Source organism: Perissodus microlepis, chromosome 14, assembly GCF_051167445.1.
Source record: "Perissodus microlepis isolate ML-2025 ecotype Zambia chromosome 14, ASM5116744v1, whole genome shotgun sequence".
Taxonomy (NCBI): Eukaryota; Metazoa; Chordata; class Actinopteri; order Cichliformes; family Cichlidae; genus Perissodus; species Perissodus microlepis.
In genome coordinates, this window is record NC_140474.1 from 16,018,510 (window position 1) to 16,046,001 (window position 27,492).

Consider the following 27,492-nt stretch of genomic DNA (forward strand, 5'->3'; position numbering starts at 1 on the left):
TTTCTCTTCTCTTGTGCCCATATGTTGATTTGGATGGTTGCCCCCAGGGATTTAAACACCACCTTCACTACATCTGCTCCTTGCACCTTCACCCTTTCTCCTGCCTCCCTCTCATTCACACACACAAAATATATTCCTTCTTGCTTCTACTCACTTTTTTTGGTCTTCTCTCCAGTGCATACCTCCATCTCTCCAGACTCCTATCTGCTCCCTGCTCTTACAACAGATCACACTTTCATCTGCAAACATCACAGTCTACTAGTCTCATTACATATATGGAATTTTCTGTAATTTGCCTGCAAGTAAATTAGTACATCTGTGCATATTTTCTGTGCAGTCAAAAGACTCGTGGCTCTGTTAATATTCAAATCCCTAATTTGGTCATGATATGATAATTACTTAATTTCTGTTATGTTTATATTTTGAATTCTGTGGATGTATAATTTGCTTTCCGGTGTTTCTGTTTTCAAGGGTAGTGATGTAGCTAGGTCAAACATTTGTTCAGATCCAGATGCCATTGTTGTGAATACAGCCTTAAAATATGCATCTACCACAGCAAACGTTTGCAAAATGTTCTCTTTTAAATTTTTATTCCCTTTAAACGAGAAACTGACTTTATTCTCTTTGTAGAAGCTAAATGTCAAGACAACATGTAATCAGATAAAGAAAACCCCAGTTTGGGGCTTCATTCACAATCTTCTCATTACGTGATAAAGTACTGGAACTGTGGATCCTAACAGTTTAGTCTCCAAAAGAAAAGCAGCCTTGTTTGATAGAGTGATGAGAACAAGCATATTGATCGTATCTGTTACCCCAACTCATGCAGGCTTTAAGAATTTAGACCTTGTGGTGTAGTCTACGACACTGTAGCGTCAATAAGGGTAACCAAAGACATAACACAAGCCCATAAGAAATGCGTTAGCGCTCGCTAATCACTTGTGGCCATATCGTTCACATTATCTTATATGAAGACAGAGCTCGTGGTTTTCAATCGAGACCAGATGCGCTTTTACGCACTCCGTCTCCAGCCCTCACACTCGGCGCGCTTTTTACGCACACTGGATATTTGACTCCTCGGTCCTCGGCACCATGTCAAACGTCAGAAACGCAAATTATTCTAAAGGAAGAGGTTGTGTGCCATTCATTTCGGGCTCTTGAGTGGGAGCCCGGTTGTTTTCTCGTCGTGGAGAAGGGATGACCAACTCGTTAATGGTTTCAGTGGGATTTCCATAGCTTTTCTTTTTCTTCTTCCTCCTCCATTCCGCTTCAGTAGAACTTCGACCAAATAGGGATTTATAACTTCGGGATTTACTTGAAAACCGCGGATATCTCTTTCAGGGATAAATCAAACAATGATGCCTCTTTCTTTTCTCTGCGCGTTCTGCATGTGGATAAGTTTAGTCTGTCCATCGCTGGGAACGGGCTTTGTTTATCACTTCCCGGGCATCACTTTGCAGCGGCAGCGCATCAAATCGGAACAGAGTGGCGTCACGGGACCGCCGGGTACTGGATCCCGAACCCAACTCAGGTGCGCACACACTGGAGGGGTTGTAACGATTTAACGAAATTTATTGTGAAATAAAAACGGATCTAGTGCGAGATCATTGCTCGCTCTCGCTCTATTTCTCTCTCTCGGTATTAATCACGATAACATCTCTTTTATTCCGTCTTTTAGGAACTGGTGTCAGTACACTGTTTTCAAAACAGTGTCTTGTCAGGTGCACAATGGGACTGAAACCACAGTGCAGAGAGTGTTTCAGAACTGCCGGTGGCCCGGACCCTGCTCCAAAGTCATCAGGTATACTTTTGACTCCAGTCAAGTCAGATTCTTCACTGGTCTGTGATGCAGATGCAACTTTGCTTTTTACAATAAGTCATGAATGTGGGAGGTGCTGCCTGGTGGCTGGGGCAGATTTAGTGAATAAGTGGCTTCAGGCAAATTTAGGCATGGAGCATCTTTTGTGAAACACTTACATCCCTAATCTGGTTGAGAATGTCTGCCAGAAGAGGATCTTCAAATAAAGTGATACTGTTAATGCAAAACAGCAGAAATAGTTGTCTGAAAGTTAAAGTTCTGCACACATATATATGTATGTATGACTGAAGCACCACCCACACAGTGAAATGAAGAGTTTCCACTGAAAACGGCACTGAACCTCTCTGAGAGGTACGAGGTTGCAAAGGAAATTATGCGTAATTGCATTCCCAATTCAAAGCTTGCAAGGCTCTTTGGTTCTTTATAATTACCCCCCCCCCCCCCTCCATTTGGGTTCCCAGCCTATTGTCCACTATACCAAGAAGCAAAATACTTCATGTTGTATGTGTGTTTGTGCATCACGTGTCCATAAAGTCAGAGAGTGTCTGTTCCAGCTACAGGACTGTGATCAGACCGTCATTCAGGACTACCTACAAGCAAGTCACTGCACTGGAGTGGAGATGCTGCCCAGGATTTGTGGGAGAAGAGTGTCGTGAAGGTGAGTTTCTTCCTTTCTTTCTTTTGCATGATGCAGCCTTGCTTAGACTTGGACTCGAGGAGCTGTAGGATTTTATCTGAGACTAATTTTCCCAGGGACTGAAACAAAGGCCATGTGTTATGCCTGGACCCATCTGCATCTTTTTAGCAGAACCATGCAGCTTTACCCACATCAGTTTCTCTTTTATATGTTTGCTGGTGTAGTCGGGTAGGTCGCTAATCCCGTGTGCCATATTGTGCGGCAGTCTTGATACAATTGTAGAGTTGCTTTGAATTAAGACTGAAAGCCTGTGTTGGGTTGCTTTGGGGAACTGGGACAGCAGGAAATCAACGGTTGAAAGAGATCCTGTGCACTCTGGTTTTGTACTTCTTTCCTTTTTTAAAAACATTTTTACAGCCATGCATTCAAGACGCTTCAGTGCCTGGAAGGAGGATTAGAATCACATTCTCTCTCCTTGTGTGTCTTTTCTGTCTCGCTACCATACACACACACACACACACACACACACACACACACACACACACACACACACACACACACACACACACACACACACACACACACTGATGTTACTCTTTTAACTGTAGTCAGCAGCAGAGGCAGCTGTCTCCCTGAATATCCTCAGAGCTAATAAAGTCAGAAGAATGAATGAAAAAAGGTCAGAGGAAGGTCCAGCAGAGCAGCTTGTAAAGTGGGTGCCTCGATTATGGGCAGCGCTGCTCCAGAATGCCACAGACCGCAGACTCCAGGCCCCGTAAAGACCAAAATCTTCAACCAGAGGCAAGTCACTGCAGTCAGCCTAAAGAAACAGTGAATGAAAGGAGGTCTGGTGCAGGACTGCATTTGACATGAAGTGTTTCAAAGAAAGTCTGAAGCTGCACTGGCTGAGACACAACTGTTTTAAAATGCACATTCATTTTGAAGATTTTGAATGAAATTATTAAGTACATCCACCAGCTTGGTAAATATTATGGGGAGCTGGCACAACCTGTCAAAATTAGTCCAAGATGAACAATTACCTCAAAGAGCATGTCGCTTATTGGTCATAATTACCCCCACCTTGTTCCATTTTGCAGGATTATTCATTGTTGCCCTTGGATGGGCAAGATTTCCACAAAAACACATTTTCATACAAGTGGAATAAACACAGAAATGATTAGAAATCCTCTGGAAAAAGGCTTTAAGATTAGCTGTATCCACCGAGTCTGCGATGCCAGAGATTCTGGTTCACTTGAGACCAAAGTGGTTGCAGGAGTGTGAAGAAGTAATCGGGCTGTTTATTTAACGTTTGCTGAAATGTATTTGCACTTTCTAATGGCTACGGAGCAGCGAGAAAATCACCTCCATATGGTGAGACAGAGGGCCAGGTTGGACTCGGCGAGGAGACCTGAAAAGCAGGGGCTGATGTCACTGACAGTCTGTTTCACTGAGGAGTGGAGGGAGAGCTGGCGGGGGTCGGTGTGTGGGAGTCAGGCTGCTGGAAGAGAAGAGAAGAAGAGAAGTGTATCTTTCCCATAATCCAGCTGCCCAGACAGCAGCGGACCAGAGAGGCCACTCTGTGAGAAAGTGGCCCCACTGAGATTAAGGAGCATGACACTCCTCCTCAAGGTCCTTGTAACATACGTGACCATGTTAGGATCAGGCTACACCTCTGAAACAAAGACTTCTCCTCATATAGTTTTACACCCGCCTTACCTCAGAAAGCATAGCTGCGAGGAGCAGGGGAAAGGTCAGGAAGCACGGCTGTTAGCAGTGACAGGAAAATCACATTTATGCTTTTTCTTGCAGCATTTCTGGGACGTACATGAAATAGCTGCTATTATCTGTAACAAACAAATAGTTTTGGAAAGCTAATTAATCCATCTAGCTTTTTTATGGCTCTTGGCGTCATGAATTTGGTACGACCACCTTTGTTCTTCAACACAGACTGAACTCGTTTAGATAAGCTTTCTTATCATTTCTGTAAGCAGTCTTTGGGAATAGTTCTCCAGGCTTCTTAGAGGATGTTCAGAGCTCTCTGTTAGATGGTGACTGCCTGTTGTTCTGTTCTGCACTCCTTCAATAATGCTGAGGTGTGGGTACTGAGGAGACCAATCCGTGACTGATGGTGCTTGTTTGCTTGTTTTTCTATCCAGGGATGATTTTACTCCACCGGCAATATGTTTGGGATCATTGTCACGCAGCAGAAAAATGAAACCATAGCCAATTAGAAGCTTTCCAGATGGTGTTTCATGGTGGACCAAAATCTGATCTGAACCCATTCTGATTAACTGACATCACTGGCTGATGACAGAGCGTTCACCATACTTTACAGATGTCTGTAGACATTCACCGCTGTATGTCTCTCCTGCCCACCTTCGTACATGCTAACAACTTCAAGCGAAAGTTACCTGTTGCTACTGATTTTCAGTCCATTTCTTGCGTAGTGTTTCATACCTCAGCCTTTTCCCTCTGTTTCCTTTAATATGAATGGCTTGTTGACAGCCACTATTCTACTGCAGTCATTCCTGATGAGGCTTCACTGAACAGCAGATGGGTCATCTCTCAAGTCTTGTGTCAGATCTTCACCGGATTTTGTTTTCCTATTTCTCAAGAACATAACTTTCAGATAGTGTTCATCTGCTGTACATATTTTTAGTTTTTCAGACCTGACACTTCTTCTTTCATTCTTCTTTTTATCCTCCTCCTTCCCACTGTTTCTTTAAGGACACGCTGCACACCATGCTGAGACATGCCAAGTTTTCAATCAATAGTTCTTTTAAAATCACCGTATTGGTGAAAAAATACTATTTTGTTTCTGACAAACTGTGTTATCTTTGGCATTTTTCGTGGATTCAACTAAAGAAATGGGAACAAATTATGTTTTTGCTGCCAGTAACAAAGAGCCTAAAGATCCCATTTAAAATTGGTTCTTTGCTAAGTTGACTTTTATGTGTAGACAAAACACTGGTCCACCCCTTAAGTTTGTGAAAATGGTGAAGGACTGAAAATGAGGAAAAAGTAATCAATGTCTACAGTCTGGAGAACTAATGCTCAAGACCGCTTTAAAAGATGACAAGAAAGTCTAGCTCTTTGTAAGAAAACTATAAAGAAATTAGGGTAACTTGAGACATTTGCATACTGCTGTTGACCTCTTTGGTTGCGCTCGAGTGTTTGAGACACAGACTTAAAACTTGATGAAATTTATTGTCTCTCCAATCAGTGTGTCAAATGTCACAACTTGTTCTCCAGCCAGCAAATAAGACATAAATAAGATGCTGGAGTAAGTGTAGGAATGCCATCTCTGCTTTCTAGTTGCTGTTCTTGTAATTTACACAACAAACCGTTTTGAGTTGCTGAAGGTCTGAAAGCAAGTCGCGCGTCATGTTTGAGAACTCCTGACGTGAGAAGTAGTTATGATGCGTTTTGTTTTTGCATTTTGTTGATGTTGTTTTGGGGCTCAAATAAGCAAGATCTAACAAGAATTAGAGGATCAGGTATGCAGAGTCACTAGATAGGTTAGCTATTTATCACTGCTTCCAGGCTTTATGTTACCCTAGGTTAACCATCTTCGTGTCACAGACGTAAGATATGGTATCAGTGGTCTCATGTTACTGTTGGCAAGGAAGCAAAAAAAGCATATTTTCCAAAATATCACCATGTTCGTTTAACTGCAGACCATTTTAGGCTGATGATAGGAGTCCGAGTGTGAGTTTGCGCACTCATCTTTGAGTCTGTAAGTCACTTGGGCGACACTGAACACGAAGCCCTGTGTAGCAGAAAACTGCCGTTGGGGCACAGAGCCAGCTGTTTTATTGAGAGGAAAGAGGACAGCTTTAACCAGTGAAGATGACATCACCTCTGGTTTTGGTTTGATGGAGTTCTGGTTCGACTTCAGAGGCACCCGAGGCCCTCAGAGATGTACAGACAGAGGACCTAGAGAAGGCGAGAGTCAAATTAAGGCAGACTAAGATGTAAAGATGCTTGTTTCTCTAGTTGTTTCCTTTTTTGATATCCTGAATCATTTTCCGCATTAAATTAATACCTTACTGTCTTTTCTTTAATCATCACTCTTTATCAAATAATCTCAGAGTCATTAATGAAGATGACTTGGAGCTGCTGTGAGTGGAGCTGTTTTATGCTTGATCACATTCTATTTTAGGCGATATCATTCATTCCCCGACAACAGAACAAATAGAAGCTTTGGAGTTACATGCTCAGTTGATAGACAGAATAATAAGCAGTTTGACAATTTACTACTTATTAAATCAATATTTTAAGCAAAATAAATGCAGAGCACCACAGACTTTCACCCCTTGTTTGGAAATTTGCTGATTTTCTTTCTCTCATGTGAAACTAAACTGAGCGTTTTTGTATTTTGGACCCTAAGCTTGATTATATCACCAAGATCTTTAACATCATTTTACCTCTAAACACTTTGTTTTTGTCTATATCTCTCTGTGACAACCTTTTAAGACTGAAAACAATCCTGAAGCTTGCAGCCAAACTCTAGGGCCAAGCTGGTGTCAGAGTCTGGATTTTTGTGCGTTTGCTAATGGAAAATGGGCGTTTTCTCGCCGCGCTGACACCCTGACCCGTCAATATTTTTGACAGCCTGGTTTGTGCTGGCTGTGTACCGTGCATCTCAAGATTTAAACGCTGCTTTTCAGCAGAGTTATGCTAACGCATGACGGCATGGAACACATTTAGGAGAAATGTGTTCGTAATTTCCTTGCCCCCTCCCCTCCACTCTGTCACAGCGGCACCCCGGCACCTATCTGCACACATGATCATATTTACTGCAAGGATTTGGGGTTTCCTCTATGTATGGGGAACATAATCCTAAAGGAATTAGAGACAGGCCCTGTGCTGATGAGAGCGGTGACCTTTGATCCTGTGAAAAAGCTCAGGAAAAGGGGGAAAAAAAAAGGGGGGGGGGGGGTCACTTTTTTTGAAGCAAAGTTAACGATGAATTTCATTAACGTGGTGAAAAGGTGTCTGACAGCTCCGGATGTCAAATGTGTTAACTTGTTAACGCTGCAGCCATAAAGTTGCTAAAGTCACTGTTTCCCCTCTGCAGCTAGATGAGGAGGAAGTGTGTTAAAATGCTTTTTTGGAGGGATTATCTTGAACACCAGCAATATTAAATATCATTCAGAAATAGCGTCAGATTTTTTCCATTTTATCATCCGCTGTCATCCCCGTGCAGGCCTTTGCTCCTTTGCCCTCTCTTTTTCTTGCCACTGCTGGGCTCTTTATCTTCTTATTCCTTACCGCTTTCCACTTATCTGACTTCCTATGTCCTTTAGATCTCCTGCTTTCCTCTCCTTGGAGTAAAGCGATAAAACAGAACCGTGTCCCACATGTGCTGCCCTAGACTGCAGCCTCTGCAGAGTGAGGACTTGACTGATGTCTCTGTTACATTTCAGGTTGCACTGAAATATAGGTCAGAGGGTGCCCTTCGACTTGCAGGGAGCTGTGGGATAGCGTCGCTGTTCCTGCTGCTGGTCTGATCTGCCTGATGGATGATGCTCTGTTCATGCTCCTTCTGCAGTTTTTCATTCATTTCCTCTTCTTATCAGCGGCTCTTCCTGCCTTTCAGTGATATCTTAACATATGTCCCTCTATCTGTCTGCAGCTCCACACATCTGTTTATTGAGAGCTGTGCAGGTAAAGTTCCCAAGGTCCTAAAAAGGCTCCTTGAAACGTTTCCACAGTCATGGTTTCCATATCTGAGATTTGGTGTAAACTGCAGATTTGTTTTACGGTTTTATTGGAAGCAAACATATTTGCTCACTGGATCAGGTTACGCTCAGAACGAAGGGGCTTGTATGACATGCTGCTCATCAGAAATTAAGAGCTTCTAGTAAAAAGAGAAAGAGAGCGAGGGGATCCAATACCGCTTAAAAACTGAGGTCTACCGTCGACTTTAGAAGATGTTGTAACACACAGATTCTAGGTGTGTCATCAAGGGAGAATTGAAGGGGAAAGGGACCTGACTAAAAAAAGTTAAAGAGGGAAAATCAGTCCAGTGTCCCACTTGCAAACGGGACAGAGGCCAACGCCAGCACTGCTACAGGTCGTCTGCCCTCTCTAGAGGCCGACCACTTCCACAGGTGTCAGCGGTTCTCCTCTTAAACCCAGAAACTCTGTACGGAGCAGACCGAGAATCACTCCAGCCTGAGCAAGCCAGCTTTGCCTTATCAGGCTCTGACCTCCACTGAGAAACAGCAAAGTCTGACTCAAGTGTTGCAGTGTGGAGTGGAAGAACAGTGAAACACACCTGCCTTCAATTAACCCAGCCCAAACACAGCCATTGGCTCACAGCAATTGTGAAACACACAAACACAAACATATAGACACACACACCCAAAACCACTTGCAAATCAGTGCCAACTGCCCACGGCAAATGTGGTGGAGAGTTAGCGCGCAGATGATACTCTTCTGTTACACCGTCTCTATGGTTTCACGTGAGCAGTAATAGAAACAGTTCAGCTCAGACCCACTGATGAATGTAAATGAATGAAAAGACTGAGATCAGTTGAACTGAATGGTGCACGAGTACAAAGCGATTCAGTCTGCAGCTACTCCAACACACAGTCTCTCTGTAAAGATAATAAAAAAACATTACAGCAAAAACTCTAAAATATGCGACATAAAACCATGAAAACATAAATACACGGTGCAAATGATTCATAAAATGGCTCGGGTAACTGTTGCAGAGCAAAGCTTGCAATGAGGTAGTTATAATTATAGTTAAAACAGGTCTATGGGGGCCTCTTGATGGACTGATTAAGTGCGTTTGTAGCTCTTGTAGTAAAACTGCCTCTGAGCCTCGAGGTCCGTGCATGAAAGGCTCTGCAGCTTTACCAGATGGGAGCAGTTCAAATAGACTCTGGCATCAGTGTGCAGGGTCCTTAAGATGCTGGTGGCTTTCCTGAGGCGGTGTGTGTAAACAAATAGAAGTTCAGACTTTAACTTTCTCCTTTTGAGAAGAAAAGAAGTCCACTCCGCCCAGAAAGGTGATGGGGAGGTAGTTTCTGAAGGCATTCGACCACCCAACGAGCACAGCCAGCTCTCTGTTTGTTTACCGCACTCACCATTCGACTGGACTGTGTGAGGATGTAAGCATTCACAAGGCAGGCAGAAAGTGCAGCTGAGGCTGATAAGCTGTCATTTTTTTTGTAGGCTTTTGTTTTATTAACCCAATTATTGAACATAATGATGGCAGTAAATGAAAAGTCTTTACAAAGGTGTTACAGTTGATCCTTAGAGGGACATAAATGTCTCTCTGTGAAATATCACAGAGAGACATTTCAGACCAAACAGGAATGAACTCCCCGAGAAAGTCATTAGAATACATCCTTCTGCTGTGAGCGTGAACATTTGCGCCGAGTCCGTCCAACAATGGACATCATTTCTGTCAAGCACGTCCGTCTTTACTGCGATGGACTAACAACCTGTCCAGGTTGTAAATAAGTAGATTAATTGTTTTTTCGTCTTTATTTTATTCCATTCCATTCCATCCATCTTACAGTGCTTCTGCTATAACCTGTCACCTCTTTCTCTGTTTCCACCCTTTCCTCCTGTTCAATAACTCTTAAAGAAACAACATTTGAACCTCAGAAATGTCCGTCTTTCAACCGATCACTCTGCGATCATTTCTCTGAACAGCGTCATCTCATAGCACGACGATGGCTTTGTCTCTGTGCACCAGCAGGCTCATCCATCTCCAGCATCTCAGCGGCGGCGCAGCAGTGTGTGCTGCGTTGGCTGACGAGCCGGGCGATGCGGCACGATGATGGGACGGCGGCGGATGCGTCCTGACAGCGCGAGGGAAATCACTGAAAAAAATGGGTTGTTTTCTCAGATTTGAAGAGATTCATTTTGATTCGTATGCCTGCTGAGTAGTAGCATTTCGAGAGGGAGAATGTCAGATTAATACCAGCTCATCATTGTGGTTTTAAAGTCCATTATTTCGCCATCACAACATCTCCTTCTACGTGCAATAACGGCACCGTGGACCAGATGCCAAGTATCTGTACTCTCATAGTTTTTATGGTTTATAGAAATGGTGTGTGGCCTGTCAGCTGGCATCACAACGAAAAATGCTAAATGGTCCCACTGTGGACTGCGAGGCATCTAGATTTTCCAAAAAAAGCCCCATTCACCGTCCACCAGCCACCGCCGTCAAAGTGGGTGTGTGATTTAGTGAGTGAGAGCTTGCGGCTGGACGAGTGTGTGTCTGTGTGTGTGTGTGGGTGTGTGTGTTCTGTGCCAGCTGTTCTTCATGCCAGCAATTGCTGACCACTTGCTGGCTGGGTCCGACACACAACAGGCCTCTGGGACGCGGCCAGAGGCTGTCTGCGGTCTGCACAAACGCACACATACACAAACACACAGCCTGCGTGCATAGTTGTCTGTTTTTCTTGGTGATGAGAGTCTTAAGATGCTCCAGGAAGATGTTTCGGCGTATCCCCACTCTGCACTCCCCACACATGCAGACAGAACTAACGTTTAGTGGCGGTGAAAATGACCGTCCCCAGCCGTGTGCGTCATGGTTTGTTTTGTGGTTGAGGTTGTCTCTGTAGGTGTTTGTCCAAAAGAAAAAAGAGAACCTGCAAAAAGGAGATTTGTCTTTGATTTATATCCATGTCTAATGTAGGAAATGTAGCTGTCTCAACACATGCTATGCCCGCAGTCTGACTTCCATGCTTGCCAAAATATCCTGCGCTGTCTTGCACCGCAGATCAAACAATAGGGATGATTCATTAAACCAGTTGTAGGTTTCTTGTTTTCATTCTTTATCTCCCGAGAGTATATGAACCTATTTACACTCAGATCTCGTCCTGGGGCGGGAAGGTTTGATGCTGCGAAGTCAGCCTCCTCGTCTCTCACTTCTCAGTGCCAGACTTAACAGCTGATCTTATCGCATAAGACCAACGACAGGTTTGCTTCCACAACATGTTATTTATGTTTATGCAATTCATTTTCATGGTGTATTTTTGTGTGACTTTAAGTCTGTGGTAATTATGTAATGTATGTTACTAAAATATGTGCTCTTTTAATTCCATCGTGAATTCCCAATAATATCTGATAGGATGTAACATCTGAATCCATGGAAAAACTGCTTAGACTCAAACTCCCTCTTGTCTTTGGTGCAGGAAAGTTCCCTGTTTTCTCAGTTTGTGTTTTCTCCTCACAAAAGACAACATGATCCCGAATCTTTCCCACGAGCCGAGCGCGGTCCAAGAAAAATAACCTCGGCTTGTGTTGCCATAGTGTAATTATGGATCCAAACAGACTCTATAGCTGCGGTCCCCGCTCTAAACATCAGCTCGATCACAGCGGAAGTTTGGTTTTCTGAAACCAACATAATTAAATTCCAACTCTAGAAACAGAAATCCCGCCCACCACCTTTCGGGAACAGCAAGAAAAAAAAATTTCTTCCTCTGGTTTACATTTATGGTAAATTGACTTAGTTCTGGTGTTTCCTGTGGTGAGTGTTTATAACATAATGAGATGTGGCTGGTTTATTTCTGGTCCTAGATGGAGGCGAGATAAAGACTGGACATGTTAGCTCATTAGCAGTGAAGAATGGAGCTCAAGAAGCTGTTTTTTTTAAGGCCATACTGGGCGAGGCAGAGACACTCATTCCTGCAGCGGCTGACAGGACACAAGTGTCATGCAATTAGTTCACAGAGGCCTGATATAATGTTGAGCAAATCTACCCTCACTGGCCACTTTATTAGATACCATGCTAGCCCCATGATGGGCCCTCTTTTACCTTCAGAAGTTGATCAAGTCTTCGTGCCATAGATTCTACCAAGGTGCTGGAAACAGTCCTGAGAGATTTTTCGTCCACACTGACATGATCACATGACATATGCTGTATATTTGTTGCCTGCAAATCCATGATGACAGTCTCTGGTTCCACCGCATCCCAAAGTTGCTCTATTGGACTGTGACCATATAAAGTCTGCAACCTCAAGCAACTATGGATGAAAACACCACAGGTTACAAGAGGGTAAATCCCAAGATTTCTCATCTTCAAGGTGAACGACTGATGGAACGACCTATGAGAGTGCAGGACATCAGTGACTGACATGTGACCTGGTAGCTGTAAGCGATTTGCTGACGCGCATCGTTATGAAACGGACTCCTGGTCCCTTTCCACATTCCAAGGTCCAGTTGCCTAGGCAACACATATTTACTAACAGGTCATGTGTCAATCAATGATATCCTGCACTCTCACTGGTAGTCGTTTTCTCACCTGGAAGGTGAGAAAAGTTCAGCTCAGGTCTAGCTCACTTCACCTGTAGTTGCTTGAAGCTGCTGAATACCAGTAATTTCCATGGAAATTTAAAGACATTAGGTGTCTTCATAAGACAAAACAAAAACACTAAGATAACCTTTTTTCAACTTGCTGGTGACTAAAGTGTCCATGAGAGCGCAGGATGTTAGCAATCAGGCAGCTGTGGCTCAGTAGGTAGAGCGCTTTAGCTCTTCATAGTTCAATACCTAGCTAGCTTCTGTAGTCTACATGTCGTAGTATGTTTGGGATGTAGGTGTGTGAATGTTTGGTTAAAAGCCTTTAGACATAGAATAAAGTAGCGTGAATGGACGGGGGTTGTAGTAAAAACGTGCACCGAGTGCTTAAATAAAGTAGGAAAGCATTATACGAGTACCAGACCATTTTACCATATATATGTGACAGGGTAGTAAGGGTTACCTAGGCAACTGGAGCCTGGAATGTGCTTAGTGACCAAATGTCAGCTTCAAGGTGACCTGTGTGGGTGCATGTTAAGCTTTTCGTGTCATGCAGACCTCCTGGTCTCATTGAACACATGCTTCAAAGCCTCCTGATGCACGCTGGGATGACAGATTTTGCCAATCCAACTAAGACTAATACCAAAGACTGTTTCATCTCAGTTTATTTTACTCAGTTTACAGTTTACTTTTATGCTTTACTGGTTTTATATCTCTTGGTGTTCATTTTTCTTGCCTCTCATTTGTGGTTGTTACACCTGTTTATTGCACTCAATTTGCATTAATTAGAGCTCTTTTTGTAAGTTTCTAAATCACTTTGTGGCACCTGCTGCTCTTTCTAGACATTCTGAGTCTCTTTTCCATTGTCTTGCATGTCTTTGTGGTTGATGGTTGGATTTACTAGCGCTTCTGTTTGAAGTGTTAACTATCCCTTTGAACAGAGGATCGGCACCAGGTGTTTCCTGACCCTTTGTGCACAATAGGCTCATTCAGAAATCCTTCTTTCTGCTTCTAGGTGACATGAAACTGTCGGCTTTGCTGTGGCACTAAAGGAAACCTCAATTTTTTTGTGCATGTTTCTGTGCCAATCCATGGTATAGCTTTTGAGAGACTTAAATGTGAACGCTCTGACCCATTCCCAGACAGAGATGAGCTCTAGTTTGGCTGAAAACGAAATGTTGACACATCACCACTGATTAGCTCCTGGAATGCATCACAGACTGATGTACTGTATAATAGAAAAAGAGTGTCAGAGGGTGGAGACTTCCTCTGGGCTGATGATGAGTAACTATGGGGGGAGATGAAGGCATATCATCTCATCAGTCCTTATATTGTGGAGCCCATGATTGCCCACAGTCTCACTGTTGTGTTCTTCTTTCATGTCCTTAGAGTCTCTGAAGAAACCTCAGTGCTTTCAGTCACAACAAACAGCTCATGTGGGGTCAGCGGTTGAGCAGCTTTCAGTATTTTGGTTGATACATTTTGAGGAATGTGTTTTGGGTTTAACTGTTGATTGTTGTTTCCGTCTGTGGCTACACTCCAGGGTAAAACTCAAGATGTTGAAATGAAGCATTAAGAAACCTCACCCACGCTGTTTGACACGGCGCAGGACTGGGCGTACACAACTGTGGACTCACAGATGATCATTAGGCGCTCGCCGTGTCCTATTTTAGTAAAGCGCAAACCTCAGCGGCTGCCATTAGCACTCCGCGTGCTGCGGGCAGACCAGAGCTCGTTTGGGTCATTTTTGTTGTTGCATTGGCTATTTTATGAGCACCAGTTGCTCCTCGTTATAGGTATCCCTGCTATGACCACAATGTGGGTGGGTCCCATCTGCGGGACTGACAGCTGACATTCCACACTTCTTATGAGCCGTGGGCTCAAGGAAGGCTTGGATTTAAAACAAATGCAGGGCTTTTCTTTGAAACTATGTTGTTCTGGGTTTTTTTGCATCAAAGCTAATGTAGTGTATCCAAAATTGCTGCACAGCCAGAAAATGTATAAGTAAGCCTATCTGTGGTTTAGTGGTGGCTAAAATGGTGCAACCTGTGTGTGAGAAAGAGGACCATAATAGACTGAAGGTAACCAAAGCCAAAACCAGTAAAGCAAATACGCATAGATATTTTGCAGGTTAAGACGGCAAAAAGAAAATAACCTAAGAAAAACTTACCAAACTGACTTTTATTGACAAGTATTATTATCTTGTCATTCAATGGCACATAAAAATGTCTTTTTGTTGTTCCTGCTTGGCCACTTAGTTCCAGGGTATTGTTTTGTACCTCTGCCTACTAGAGGTCCAACATGCTTTTTGAGCCTCAAACCACAGCTTTGGCATTTTAATAATTTCTGTCCAATTTAAGACATTGCGCAAAACCCTCTCAAAAATCTTTAAATTGCTATCCGCCAACTCTATAACCATCACGGGGGACGTCTTATATTGTAAACCATGAACTCAAATGGGTATTTGTGCTGGTGGCTCAGGTGGTAAGAAGGTCTTTTTATCATAAGGTCGCCAGTTCAACTATAATTCGTTACATATCGGTATAAAAACCAAAGTTACAAAAGAAAATAATCTCCAATACATTACCAGTTAAAAGTCACTATACTGAATCAGGAAGTAGTAGTTAATCTGTGCTTAAGTTATGAATCCACGTTAGTGATCTAACAGATTTCTATGAAACAAACCTCTCAGAGATTTGTGTCTCCAACTGGTCTTAAACTGGGAATGTTACAAATGTTACGTGAATGTGTAAACCACTAGACTGTGGAGCCACACTTTGTTACTAAATCATTGTTTTGGGATAAGTCATCAACAGCCCAGTGAGAGGAAACCTAAACCACAAACACAGCCCTGACTCTTTCCCCCATAAAGACTGACATGTTAATATAAATAATAAAGGTGTTTAGTTTCTGGGTTTTTCAAAGGGTACCTGCATAGGCAGTGACCACCCTCGCTAAGTTCTGATGCACATGCTCAGAAAACAGCTTCACAGGTTACTCCTAGTAGGCTTTCAACTGGTTAATATCTAGCTTGGAGATTTCACTTCAAATTTATCAATTCCAGACTTCATTGATTTATTTTAGAATAAATGTTAAGATACTGTCCGTCCGTCCATCCATCCATCCATCCATCCATCCATCCAGTTGTCTTCGTATCCAATTCAGAGCCAGGGTCGTGAGGGTGGCCACCTGTCACAGGGCGAGTGGTATGATACACCAGGTTTTAAGTCTGTTCCATTACTTCACCTGTTTCAAAAATAACCCCAGCGCAAGATTCGAGTATAAAATACAATCTAACTCAATTTTTAAGAAAATGCTGCAACAGATTTACAGAAAACATATGAAAAAGTGATGATTTTTGCCCTGCTCCACTTCTACAATGAGTCCGGAGCCTTTATTCTTCAGCACCAAACAGCAGACAGAGTCAGTTAGAGACCATAGATGCTGAACACCGTGGACCGTTCAGCAGCTAAAGAGCTGGAGCTTTCTGTTAAGAGGTGGTGGAGACCAAAATCAGAGCTAAACAGAGAGTGAACAGTAAACTTCGATTCACCAAGCGGACACAAATACGACAAATGAAGGATGTTTCTCTGTTTCTGTGGTAGAACATTTTCACCACATGATTTAAAAGCGAAACACTTTGTCCACATGATGACTTGTCGTTTCTCTCCAGCGCCTCCAAGTGGCCAAACAAGCTCACTGTGAGTTAATACACATGCAGTGTTGTGAGTGTTTAGAGCAGAAGAAATGCGTACTCTAAAATAAACCGAGTGGGTGAGACTGCCTCAGCCTCTGAAAAACACTGGAGCTTAGTGGCAGGGTGAATCTGATTTATTTGGCACTAGATGTTGATTTTGGCTGCGGGCTTTGTGTGTTTAGCTTTTCGTGGGATAAGAAAACATAAATTAAAGCCAATATGTTTTCATGCGCTGCTTTAAATGGTTTGGGTATCTGGAGGAAGATGTGAGTGTGATGTGCTGCGATGCAAGCGAGAATTTCATGAGAAGTCCTGACAATATTTATTCCCTGAGCAAGTGACATGATTTAAGGAGGAATTCATAATAAATTCTCGGGTCTGGTTTGATGAGCATTGTTCTTGTGTATCTTGGCCTGACCTGCTCTGTGTGAGATGCTACCGACGGTGCCAGGATGAAAAAAAGAAACAGGAATGAAACAGACAAGGCGGAGAGGAGAGAATAAGGAAAGACAGATGGCGAAGAAGCAGCGTGTGTGTCTGCTGTAATGTGGAAATATGTCTTTCTTTCTTACAGAGTGCATGAACTGCACCAGCTTCAATGACATGAACAGCAGAATAAATGCGATAGAAAAAAAGGTAAAGAAAATCCGTCAGATCCATCCATCCTGACAGCAAAACGCTGTAAGTGTTTGCAGTGGATGCTTAACAGATGTGTCAAACATCTGCCTCTCTGTTTCCAGATCACACTCTTAGAAGAGGGATGCTCAGCTCTGCCCACAGCCAGTAGTTTACCGGGGGGCTCAACGGACAATGAGGTGGACACATCCCGCCCCACTCTACCACCAGGTGACAACACATTCAAGTGCACTATTTTGGTCATATTTCAAGGGAAAACTTTCTTCCTAAACCTCTTGGTTTATTGATGAACCAATCAGTGTGAAGATACTACTCTGGGCTTTATAGGAAATACTGTTAGTCATTCTTCTGGTATTTTTACCTCCCAAACATTAGTCAGGGAATCAAGTGAATGTAAAACCGATTAATCAATTATGAAAATAATCAAAAAGTGGAAAATTTGTCTCGGAGCAATCAGTGTTTTTTTTATTTATTTATTTTTTCTCTCTATCATGTGTTGTGCATGTGTTCTGGTGTGATCTGATCTGGTGTGTATACCGTGGAGAGGAGTAAACACGCAGCGTGGTGTGATAAAATTTATACTTTCTGGCCAGCAACCATCTGGCTGCAGACAGAAAAGGAATTAGACGGAAGATGGAACGAATTATGGCGCACAAGGTTTTTGATAAGGGTTTTTTTGTCCATTGTTCTTTGTGGAGTTAGATGATCACTTAATTCTGCTTTTCACTCATAACCGTCTCTTTCTCTCTCTCTATTTAGGAGCATCAGGAAACAGAGGGCCTCCAGGGCCAATGGGACCTCCAGGGCCTCCAGGTTCTACAGGACTTCCGGGTCTACCAGGGTCTCCAGGCAGTTCTGGACCTGTTGGTAAAAAAGCAAAAACATTTAGCAGTCAGTCTGATCATTTAAACATGGTTTGAGAAATTATTGCTATTGAGCTTTTTTATTAAAAATGTAACTCGTTCTTGTTTAAAGCTGAGCTCGCTTATTTTTCCTTGATGCTCAGGACCAAAGGGAGAAAGAGGTTTTCCTGGAGAGATTGGTCGACCCGGCCCCCCTGGCCCACCAGGTCCTCCGGGTCCTTCAGAACCGAGTCCGTTTCCTGTCAGAAACCGGGGCGACGTTTTTCACGTGGACCATCAAGGTAGGCGATTCCACGTCAAATGTGCTATTTCACAGTAACTTAGAGCTAAATTCTCCCAGATGGGCTCAAATGAGAGCATGATAGTAGAGCTTACCCATATGGATGAATTATGACCCGAGAACTATTGTAAAACCATTCGAGCATTAAGTTTTTGGATGGTCTGAATTGGTGCCATTACCTCAAATCCATTTCTGCAGTTCATCCTGCACCGGGTCATGTGCTTCATGCTCACATATCTCATGTTCTTGTCAGGCAGAACATGAACCCTGGTCACACCGGTTTCTCTACATGGAAAATAGTTTAAAGGGGAAACAGGTGGAAGCACAGAGGCCGTTTTTAGAAAAAGACCCAAACTTGCAACGGAGAGAGTATTGTTTCTCTTCCCCAGCAGGGCTGGCATAGATTTATTTTAATTGTTTCCGTGTGTGTTTGCTGCTGCAGAGCCACTGTTTACTGCAACCTCGTTTAACACAGTTGGAAAGCGTTCATCTAAATCACAAGATTAGGCTTGGGAGTTTTAAAAAGACTCTTGATTATAAAATACACCGACTCATTTTTCATTCTTTGTTTCCAGTTTAGTACAAAGTCATTCATTTGTACACTCGCTGCACAGATCGACACATGCAAGGGTGATGCTTTGGTATTGGATGTTAACATGAAAGCATTGCTTTTTTTTTTATCATTTGCAACATTTAAGTGATCATATCTTTTAACAAATAGGCAACAGAAGCGCAATACATATATGAAAGCATTACTTCTCTGCTGTTGAACACTTCACTTTGACCACAGGGAGGCAGTAGGAATCCATGGTATAATCATTACCTCAGGAGGACTGCTGGCTCTGATTAGGCTTTTGGCTTTGTCTGCCTTTCTGAGCCCGGGACTGTGTCTGCGGGTCTGGAACTATGTAGATTTGGGTCTGTGGGACCATGTAAGCTGAGGGGGGCCAACTGGCTGTAAATCAGACCTAATTTGTTAGCTGTCAGCACAACAGTCTGTGTTTTGGGGGAACTGGCCACGGCCCCAAGCCAAAAGCTGGGCTGGCTTTGAACAAGGGAGGAGATAGTCTGCCACTCATGTGGAGTTTCTTAGGGAGGCAGCCAGGCTCAAGGAGACTGTAGCATTAGAAAATTAGTTCCAGAGGGAAATCTGCTCCATCTAGAGCCTTACAGTGGACTGCAGCCATAATGTAACAGTGCTGTCTCAACACGGGGGAAGACTGACACTGAACATATGTTGAAGTGGTGAGGAAGTGTGGCGTGGTTTCAAACAAAATTTATACTTACAAGTGTACTTTAAAATATCCAACATGTCGAGAACAAGACATGACTTCCACCTCATGCTTGCTTTCTATGAAGACAGATCATGTCCAGGCATTTGCTACTCGGTTAAATGGGACCTCTTTGAGATCAACCAGCTGTTCATGTCCATCACTTGCTCACAGGATGTATTCCAGCTGCTGACTGCTGGGGAAACTCTACCGTCTGGCTGGAGACCCCCTGATGTTTTAACTCTTGTGTAGGTTTGAATTAAACATCCTATCACACGACGTATAGGCTTTTTGATTCTCCAGCAGGGTAGCGGTACATGTATTCAGCAACTGGACGTTATACTGTAAATACAAACATATTTTTTAAGACGTGTTTGAAATGCTCAGAACACAGCAAATAAAACCTGGAGGCAGATCTGGTTTCTTTAGGCTCTTTCTAAATCTGCTGGTACTTTTGTAAGTATATGGACAGTGACTCAATTTTTGTAGTTTTTCCCTCTTTATAGCGTCACAGTAGATTTTAAATCAAAGAGTCGAGATGTGATTGAACTAAAATAATTGTAATTTATAAAGATTATTTGAAAAATAGAAATCCTTCGCGGTCAATGAGTACCTCAAGTCTGGAACCCATGGACGTCACCAAATGCTGTTTGCGCTGCAGGACTTTAGTGCAAACACCTTAAGTTGCTGCTTGTTTGTTGGACTATCTGCCTTCAGGTTTGTCTTCAGTAACTGAAAAGCATGGCCTATCAGGTTAAGAACAGTTGACTTGGCCTTGGCATTTACACTTTTTATGTCTAAATAAAAGTGTAATAAACTTGTAACTGTGAGGGTGTATCTGTTTTTATATCAAATTTGCTCCAGTGTCCAAATTGCAGCGACACGCTTTATAGTTGCCACTGAATGAAGCCTACTTCACACCAACATTGCTGTCTTTGTAGCTCTAATAACCACAAGACTTCTGGCAAGCACCAGCACTGCAGTCATGGAAACTTTGGCAATTTTTCAGAGTAACTGACTGGTCAGTGTGTTGCAGCCGGTGAGTCACTTCAGTAGATTATTCACAGCGTTGATTAATGACGGTATTTATACAAAAACAGTAAAAAGTAAAAATTTTAAGTAAACGGGAAATGGACCACAATCTAGGACTTTATTAACATTTCTACTTTGCTGACGGTGTAAATATTTGCATGGCTGCATATTAGCAGATGATTTATTATTTAAAAAAAACACACTCCAAATGATAAGCTGCGGTGAACTCACCTCTTGTTGTTTCGGATGCTCAGTAGATCAGATGTTTATGTTTTCTAATCTGTTTTGTTTTCCCTTGCAGAGGAGAACCCCATCCATGCCGTTCTCCAGGAACCTCAGGTCACAGCTGGTCCTCCCGGTCCAGTCGGCCCCTCAGGTATGAATAAAAGCTGTTTTCTGCCCTCAGTCCTTCAGTGCAAACACATATCACCCAGGCACAACTATAGCAGGCCTGGGTGAGCAGGCGACGCATCATTGCTGTAGCGTCGTGGGTTTGAGTCCGCCTCGGGCTGTTTTCTGAATGTCATTTCCCTCAATTTCCTGTCTGGCCTAATGAAGGCCAAAAACATTAAATGTTATCCAAACCTTCATTGTTTACATTCTCAGCACATTCTCAGAAAAAGCTCAGCACAGATTAGTACAACTGAAGCAAATCTTTCTTTTTTTGTTTTTGATGGTGTTGTGCCTAAAATATGAAATGTTTTTTTTACATTAACCTTTGACTGGATCCCATCACTGGATCCAAGCGTGGATAGAATCAGTGGTGGAAACTGACTGAGTCCATTTACTCCTGTGTTTTACTGAAGTAAGATTTCCATGTACTTGTAAAGCTTCTTTTGGCTGTTCCTTGATTCACAAAGCGGGCAGCTCCACATGTTTGATTCTGCAGATTTTTACACCGGAAGCTCTTTTTGTGACTCAACCCACAAAGGATTTCAAGTCAAGTCAAGTCAACTTTATTTGTCAATTCTGCCACATGTACAGGACATACAGAGAATAGAAATTTCGTTACTCTCAAACCCTAGGTGTCTCCTTTTGTGTCTCCTCCTGGTATCAAATCAGGGATCTTTCAATTGTCACCGTTTAAACCGTTAAACTTGTTATGAATTATCAGTGCATGAGACAATAATACATATCTATACAGTTTTCCCTATGTGAAAAAATTGCCAACTAAACCTAATAACTGGCTTTGTCACACTTAGCAGCAAGAACTGTAATCAAGTGTTTGTGATAACTGGAAAAGAGTCTTTCACATTGTTATAGACAACTTTTGGTTTTAATTCAGCCACAATGGAAGGTTTCCAAGCATTAGCAGCCTATTTAGGGTCATTTGGACTTTGAATAGGCCACTTGGAGCCATCCAGAGGTGGACTTGCTTGTGTGTTTTGAATCTCTGTGCTGCTGCATAACCCGAATGTGCTTGAGCTTCAGGACATGAACTGATTACTGAAAATTCTCCTTCAGGATTTTTTGGTAGAGAGCAGAATTCATGCTTCCATTAATTATCCATCAAACTACCACCAGCATGTTTGACTGCTGGTATGATGTTCTTTTTATGAAATGCTGTGTTAGTTTTATGCCAGAAAAAAACAAAAAGTTAGCTTTTGTCTCATCAGTACACACAATATTTTCTCAGGGATGATCAAGATGTTTTTTGGCAAATTTGAGATGGTGATTTTTTAAGTATTGTAACTTGGAACTCTCCCATAAATGCCATTTTTGTCCAATCACTTTCTTATCATATGAACTCTGACCTTAACTGAGGCAAGTGATGCCTGCAGATGTTTAGATCTTGCTCTGGGGTCTTTTGTGACCTCTTGGATGAGTCGCTGATGGGCTGTTGGAGTAATTTTGGTAGGCCGACCACTCCTTGGAAGCTTCACCACTGTTTTCTCCATTTGTGGATGAATGTGAATGGTTCTCATTGTGGTTCACTGCAGTCCCAAAACCTTAGACGTGGCTTCGGGACTCTTTCCAGACTGATAGACGTCAATGACTCAGCAGTTCTTGAGGTTTAATGGGCGTGGCATAACGTGCTAGTGTCTGAGGTTTTTTATCCTTCTTCACTTTGTCAGACAGGTTCTGTTTAAGTGATTTCTTAATTTAACAGGTCTGGGAGCAATCACTTCTGGGTGTGGCTAGTAAAGTTGATCTCAGCTTTCCAAAAATGTGGTTAATCACAGTCAATTTATGATTTAACAAGGCGGGGTAGTAACTTTTTCCCATAGGGCCAGGTGTGTTCGGATATTTTTTCCCACTTTAATAAATGAAATCATAATTTAAAAACCATCATGTTTTATTTACTCAGAGTATCACTGGCCAATATTAAACCTGTATCACAAAAAAAAAAGCCCTAAAAAATCAGGAAGCGAGCAAATACTTTTTGACAACACTGTATTTGTAATGTTAGGTTATAGAATGATTCAAACTGAGCATTTTTACATTGTAGAGGTAAATACTTCTAAATACTTCTTCAGCTGCGGAGCCAAAAAGTAATTGTTGTAACACTTCATAATGAAAACAATCCTGTAATAGCTCTGGAGTATAAGCAAGACATACTGCAGTTTTAAAACACTGATACAAAATGTCTAAGTGCGACATGTACTCGGGGGTAAACATGAGAAAAACAAAAGATGACACGTGGTTAATTATGCATCTGTTTTAAACTCTGGTGAATCCCTCTCACAGGACAATATAATCCTAATATTGACTGCGTTAAGTTTTTACACTCTGAGCCCAGATTAAATATTTCATCAGTTTAGCTCAATGTGAATGCATTTGTGAACAACTCTGCAGGTGCACCAGGAGAGAGAGGACCTGCAGGGATACCAGGTCTGCCGGGACAAAATGTGAGTGTCTATCACTGAGACTGCTGCACAAAGTAAACAGTTATGTATGACTGGCATCGCTAATCCGTGTCTTTCTCTTTGTCTGACACGAGGGCAAGGAGGGCCTCCCAGGCAAGCCCGGCAGTCCCGGCCCTAAAGGAGATCCAGGGGAGCGGGTGAGGCTGCTTTAAAAAAAAAATCATCCTCATTATTGGATTATCGGGCTGGCTGAGCATATTTGTTGCTGATGAACTATCAAAATGCTTTTTGTTCTACGTTTTGTAAGTGGCCTTCGCTGTCATGCAATCTTAAACACATTAAAGGTGAACGAGCTTTTCTTCAAAGACTCACTCCAAGCCGTGACTAATCCTCTTCTCTCTCTCTCGCTCTCTCTCTCTCTCTCTCTCTCTCTCTCTCTCATCCAAGGCCAGGCCTCACTAATCAGGGCAGCCATGTCAGGTCCCCTCTGCAGTCAGCTCTCTACTGGGCCTCTGCCTTTAAACCTGATCCCCTTCCTTTACTAGCTTGATTTAAGATTGGATATCGGGTGAAGAGGCAGATTAGTGAGGGGATAAAAATGCAGGAATCTTACGTTTTTTTTCTCTCTCTCTTCATTTCCTTTGCCAGGGACACCCGGGTGCCACAGGCGAGCAGGGCCTACCTGTAAGTAGAAAATTATTCTGCTGCATAAAATACACACACACTCACACATAGATAACAATATTATTTCACTCTGTGCTCATAGGGAGCACCCGGGCCAAAAGGAGAGCCAGGAGAAGGCTTGAACGAGGTAAGAGGCGAGAGGGTGTTTTTTTTTTTTCTCCTCCTGACCTCATTTGAAAAACTATCCTAAATAAACATGCCGGTGCTGTTCAGGGCGAAGCCGTGCAGCAGCTCAGGGAGGCCCTGAAGATCCTGGCTGAGAGGGTCCTGATCCTGGAGCACATGATTGGCATTCATGGTGAGGAGAAAAACAGCCAGACGGGAGAATTATTACATTAAAGGAACAAGTTGACATTTTGTGGAAAAAACACTTATTCATTTTCAGGCGTAAGATGAAAAGACTGATACCGCTCCCAGGTCTGCCCCTTAAGTTTAAAGCTGCACTCACCTGCACTCACAACCAGCTGAATATAGAGAAAAGACTGGAACCGAGACCCTAGAGTGTTAGAGAGGAAATCCCCACCAATCAGATGATCCCCTATAAGCAAGCAATTGGCGATAGTGGGAAGGAAAAACTCTTTTAAATGGAAGGAACCCCAGAACGAGCCTCAGGGAGAAACATGACCAGTTAGGATGAAGGCAAAGAGGAAATAGGGGTAAACAACAGGGAGAGAGGACAAAACATCCTGAAAAATGACACATTCACTTACACAATTTTAGGTACAAACATTAAGAGGTATGCACTGGACTTTCTCTTGATACTAAGCAGTTTTCAAGCAACCTGGATTGTCCTCCAGGTCCAGATAGTGTATGCCATTTGCAATCCCTGATTGCTAAATAATTAGCTTTAAAAAGTGCTTTAGTCTTCCTCTTTGGCTGGTCACGCACTCCCCCACCTTTCTTAGAGCTCATCATACTCTAATGTATGCTTATTGTTTTCCAATTCACTTATATTTTTATGTTAGTTAGTGTAATAAAACCTCCATTTTCTCCATTCTGGTGTCCAATTTGTATCACAGCCTACATGAGAACGGTGTCAGTCTTCTCTTCTAATTGCTCCAGAGAGCAGTTTAGATGAGGGATCCTAAAATATCAAATGATTCCTGTTAAGCAGTGTTTATAGATGAGCATTTTCTCGCTGATAGCTGTTTTTTAATCTTTATTGTTTTACACAGAAACCTCTGAGGGATCTGGATTTGGCAGCGTTTCAGACCCGCTGTCTTTCACTGCCCTCAAAACCAAACGCCTTCAGCCTGTTCAAACTCCAGCACTGCGCGAGAGACAAAGACGAGTTGCCCTTTAAGAGGATCGTCTAATTTGGATGCTTTTGTTAGTCGTTGTGGAGGATGTTGCAAACTTTTGCATAAGTGGATATCTGATTTATCTGATTCCTCATACCTTTTTTTTTATTAATGTATTTTTGTTATAATGGCCTTCTTTGACACACACAAAAAGTACTGTTGTAAAAATTAAGTTCTATACAGACATGAGATGTTGAGCATTTCTTCCATATAAAAGGCTCCCCTCAGCCTTTTTCACCCTGTTGCTGCGTGATCATAGTCTGCATAACCTCGGCAGAAGCACTTACATGTTGTTATACAATGAAATATCTTCTCATAAAATGTTATGAGCCTTTTGGCATCTTTCTTTCCTCAGATAAAAGACTGCCTAGTAAAGGCATCAATTCCCTTGGCTGAGGTTGCAAAGCAGCTCGGAGCTGGACTGAAAATATACTATTAAGTGTCAAACATGTTCTTGGAATAACCTCGAGGTTCATCTTCTGTGCCTGTCCAACATATTTCTTACCCTCCTTTCTCTCTGTCTCTCTGCTGCTCTGCCTTGTTAATACTGAGGTAAGACATGACAAGCTGCCAAGAATATCTGCTTAAAATAAGGCTAGGTGAAATGAGTAACATCTGGAGGGGTCACATCTGGAAAGCTAAAGGAAGGGGATGCTGGAACCGGTGAATTTTAGCCTGGAAACAACAACCGCCGCCTGGCCCCAGTGCTCCTTCATGCAAATGCTGTCAGGGGACTCTACTTGTCAGGGTTACATTGACTTCTTCATAAACTGCCTCTGAGATTTCTTTCTAAACTGATATGATTATTGTATAACAAGTCTCCGGGAGACTCAGATGTTGGTTTCTGAATAAAGCTCCGGCCTTGTCTGGTATTTGTTTTCTAGATTACAAGCTCCTTATGTGAAAGGCATGTTTGGAAATATGCCGGTGCGTTTTCGTGCCAAGAACTAGAGCTATGATCGATACCACTCTCATTTCTGTAGGTAAATATTAAACAGCTTTCCTAAGGTTAAGAAAAAAATAGCACAGCTGGGGATTACGGTACTGCTCTCACAATCTATCATCTGTTTGGTTTGTCTCAGTTTGAGATTTTACGAATTTCTGACAGCCACAATAATTTTCCATCTAGTGAAGAACTAAATGAAAACCTACAGCTCTGTGATCTGCTGACATCTTAATAAAATCCAGTATTAACACCAGTGGATTTACGCTTTTTGTGTGGTCTACAGTTTCACTTGTTAACAGGCTGTGAAAATGTGTAACACAACAAAAGAATCTAATTACCCTCCGATCTTCCTATATCCCTGACACGGTGAAATGTAATAACAAATATACCTTCCTGATAATGGCTTTTATAACCACAAAATGACATTTTCACACTTCTTTTTTTGTACAGATGTAACATAATTTGTTTTGTGTTGTACAGATATAACATGCTAATGATATTTCAGGTGCTGATAGATGGATTTACTTAGTTTTTATGGGTAAGCAAAGTGTTTCTTACCGTAGCAGGCTGTGCTCACAGCCACACCTGTGTACCTGAGGTGACCATATACGTTAATCATACCGCGACCTTTGGCATTGTGCTCATCAAATAGTAAAAACAAACAAACTGATTTTTAAATGATGCAACAATCCTTTATTTGTATGACACAAAAGGAAAGGGATATTAGGTCGGTTTAAAGTTAAGCTGCAACTTCCAAGGCTAATAAATGAAGCCAGTATGGATGTGCTGATCACAGCGTAGTTCCTCCAACGGCCACTTGAGGCTGGATCAAAAAGTGAGTGAAGGCTCCTTTACAGTGACAGCATTGGTTGTGTTGCTCACTGACTTTTGATGTCACACAAGTCACAGGTGCAGGTGCACCAGACTCACTGAGGTCTTCTTCTCAGAAAACAAACAAACAGCGATGATGTTGAGGTTTTACGCACACGCAACCATGACATTAATTTATTAGCCCTTTTAGAGACATGACGATCATGGTGACAGTGGAGGGATAAGCTACCAGTTGGTGAGTGGTACCAATCAATTGCTAACGTCCCAGTTACAGAGAGAGACCAGTCAGAGACCCCAAACTGTGCATTCTCCAACCACTTGGTAGAAGCCTCCTTGGTTTCTAGCAGACTGACACAGTTGCCTGTAATTTGCGCACGATCTGATTTCCTCGTGTTGGTGTTGTTCCCAGATCATCATACTAA

At 42.5% G+C, this 27,492-nt stretch overlaps 1 protein-coding gene across 2 annotated transcripts; it reads left to right on the forward strand.

Moving 5' to 3' along the window:
- The first annotated feature begins 930 nt into the window (after positions 1-930).
- col26a1 (collagen, type XXVI, alpha 1) lies at positions 931-26,492 on the forward strand. Of its 2 annotated transcripts, none has more exons than XM_084951740.1 (14): positions 931-1,528; positions 1,676-1,798; positions 2,377-2,474; positions 16,994-17,055; positions 17,160-17,265; positions 17,815-17,922; positions 18,062-18,199; positions 20,803-20,877; positions 23,298-23,350; positions 23,443-23,505; positions 23,957-23,992; positions 24,075-24,119; positions 24,206-24,290; positions 25,168-26,492. In XM_084951740.1, the coding sequence occupies exons 1-14, from the start codon at positions 1,353-1,355 to the stop codon at positions 25,293-25,295; spliced, it is 1,296 nt and encodes a 431-aa protein (XP_084807866.1). In that variant the 5' UTR covers positions 931-1,352; the 3' UTR covers positions 25,296-26,492. The 2 variants fall into 2 exon arrangements, with proteins under 2 accessions (XP_084807866.1, XP_084807865.1); XM_084951739.1 differs by having other exon boundaries at positions 933-1,528; positions 2,371-2,474.
- Positions 26,493-27,492: the final 1,000 nt, after the last annotated feature.

Coding starts and splice junctions, on each gene's coding strand:
- col26a1 (XM_084951739.1), top strand. CDS start 1,353: ATGATGCCTCTTTCTTTTCTCTGCGCGTTCTGCATGTGGATAAGTTTA. Junction 17,266..17,814: donor CCGCCCCACTCTACCACCAG/GTGACAACACAT, acceptor CTCTCTATTTAG/GAGCATCAGGAAACAGAGGG. Junction 17,923..18,061: donor AGGCAGTTCTGGACCTGTTG/GTAAAAAAGCAA, acceptor CTTGATGCTCAG/GACCAAAGGGAGAAAGAGGT.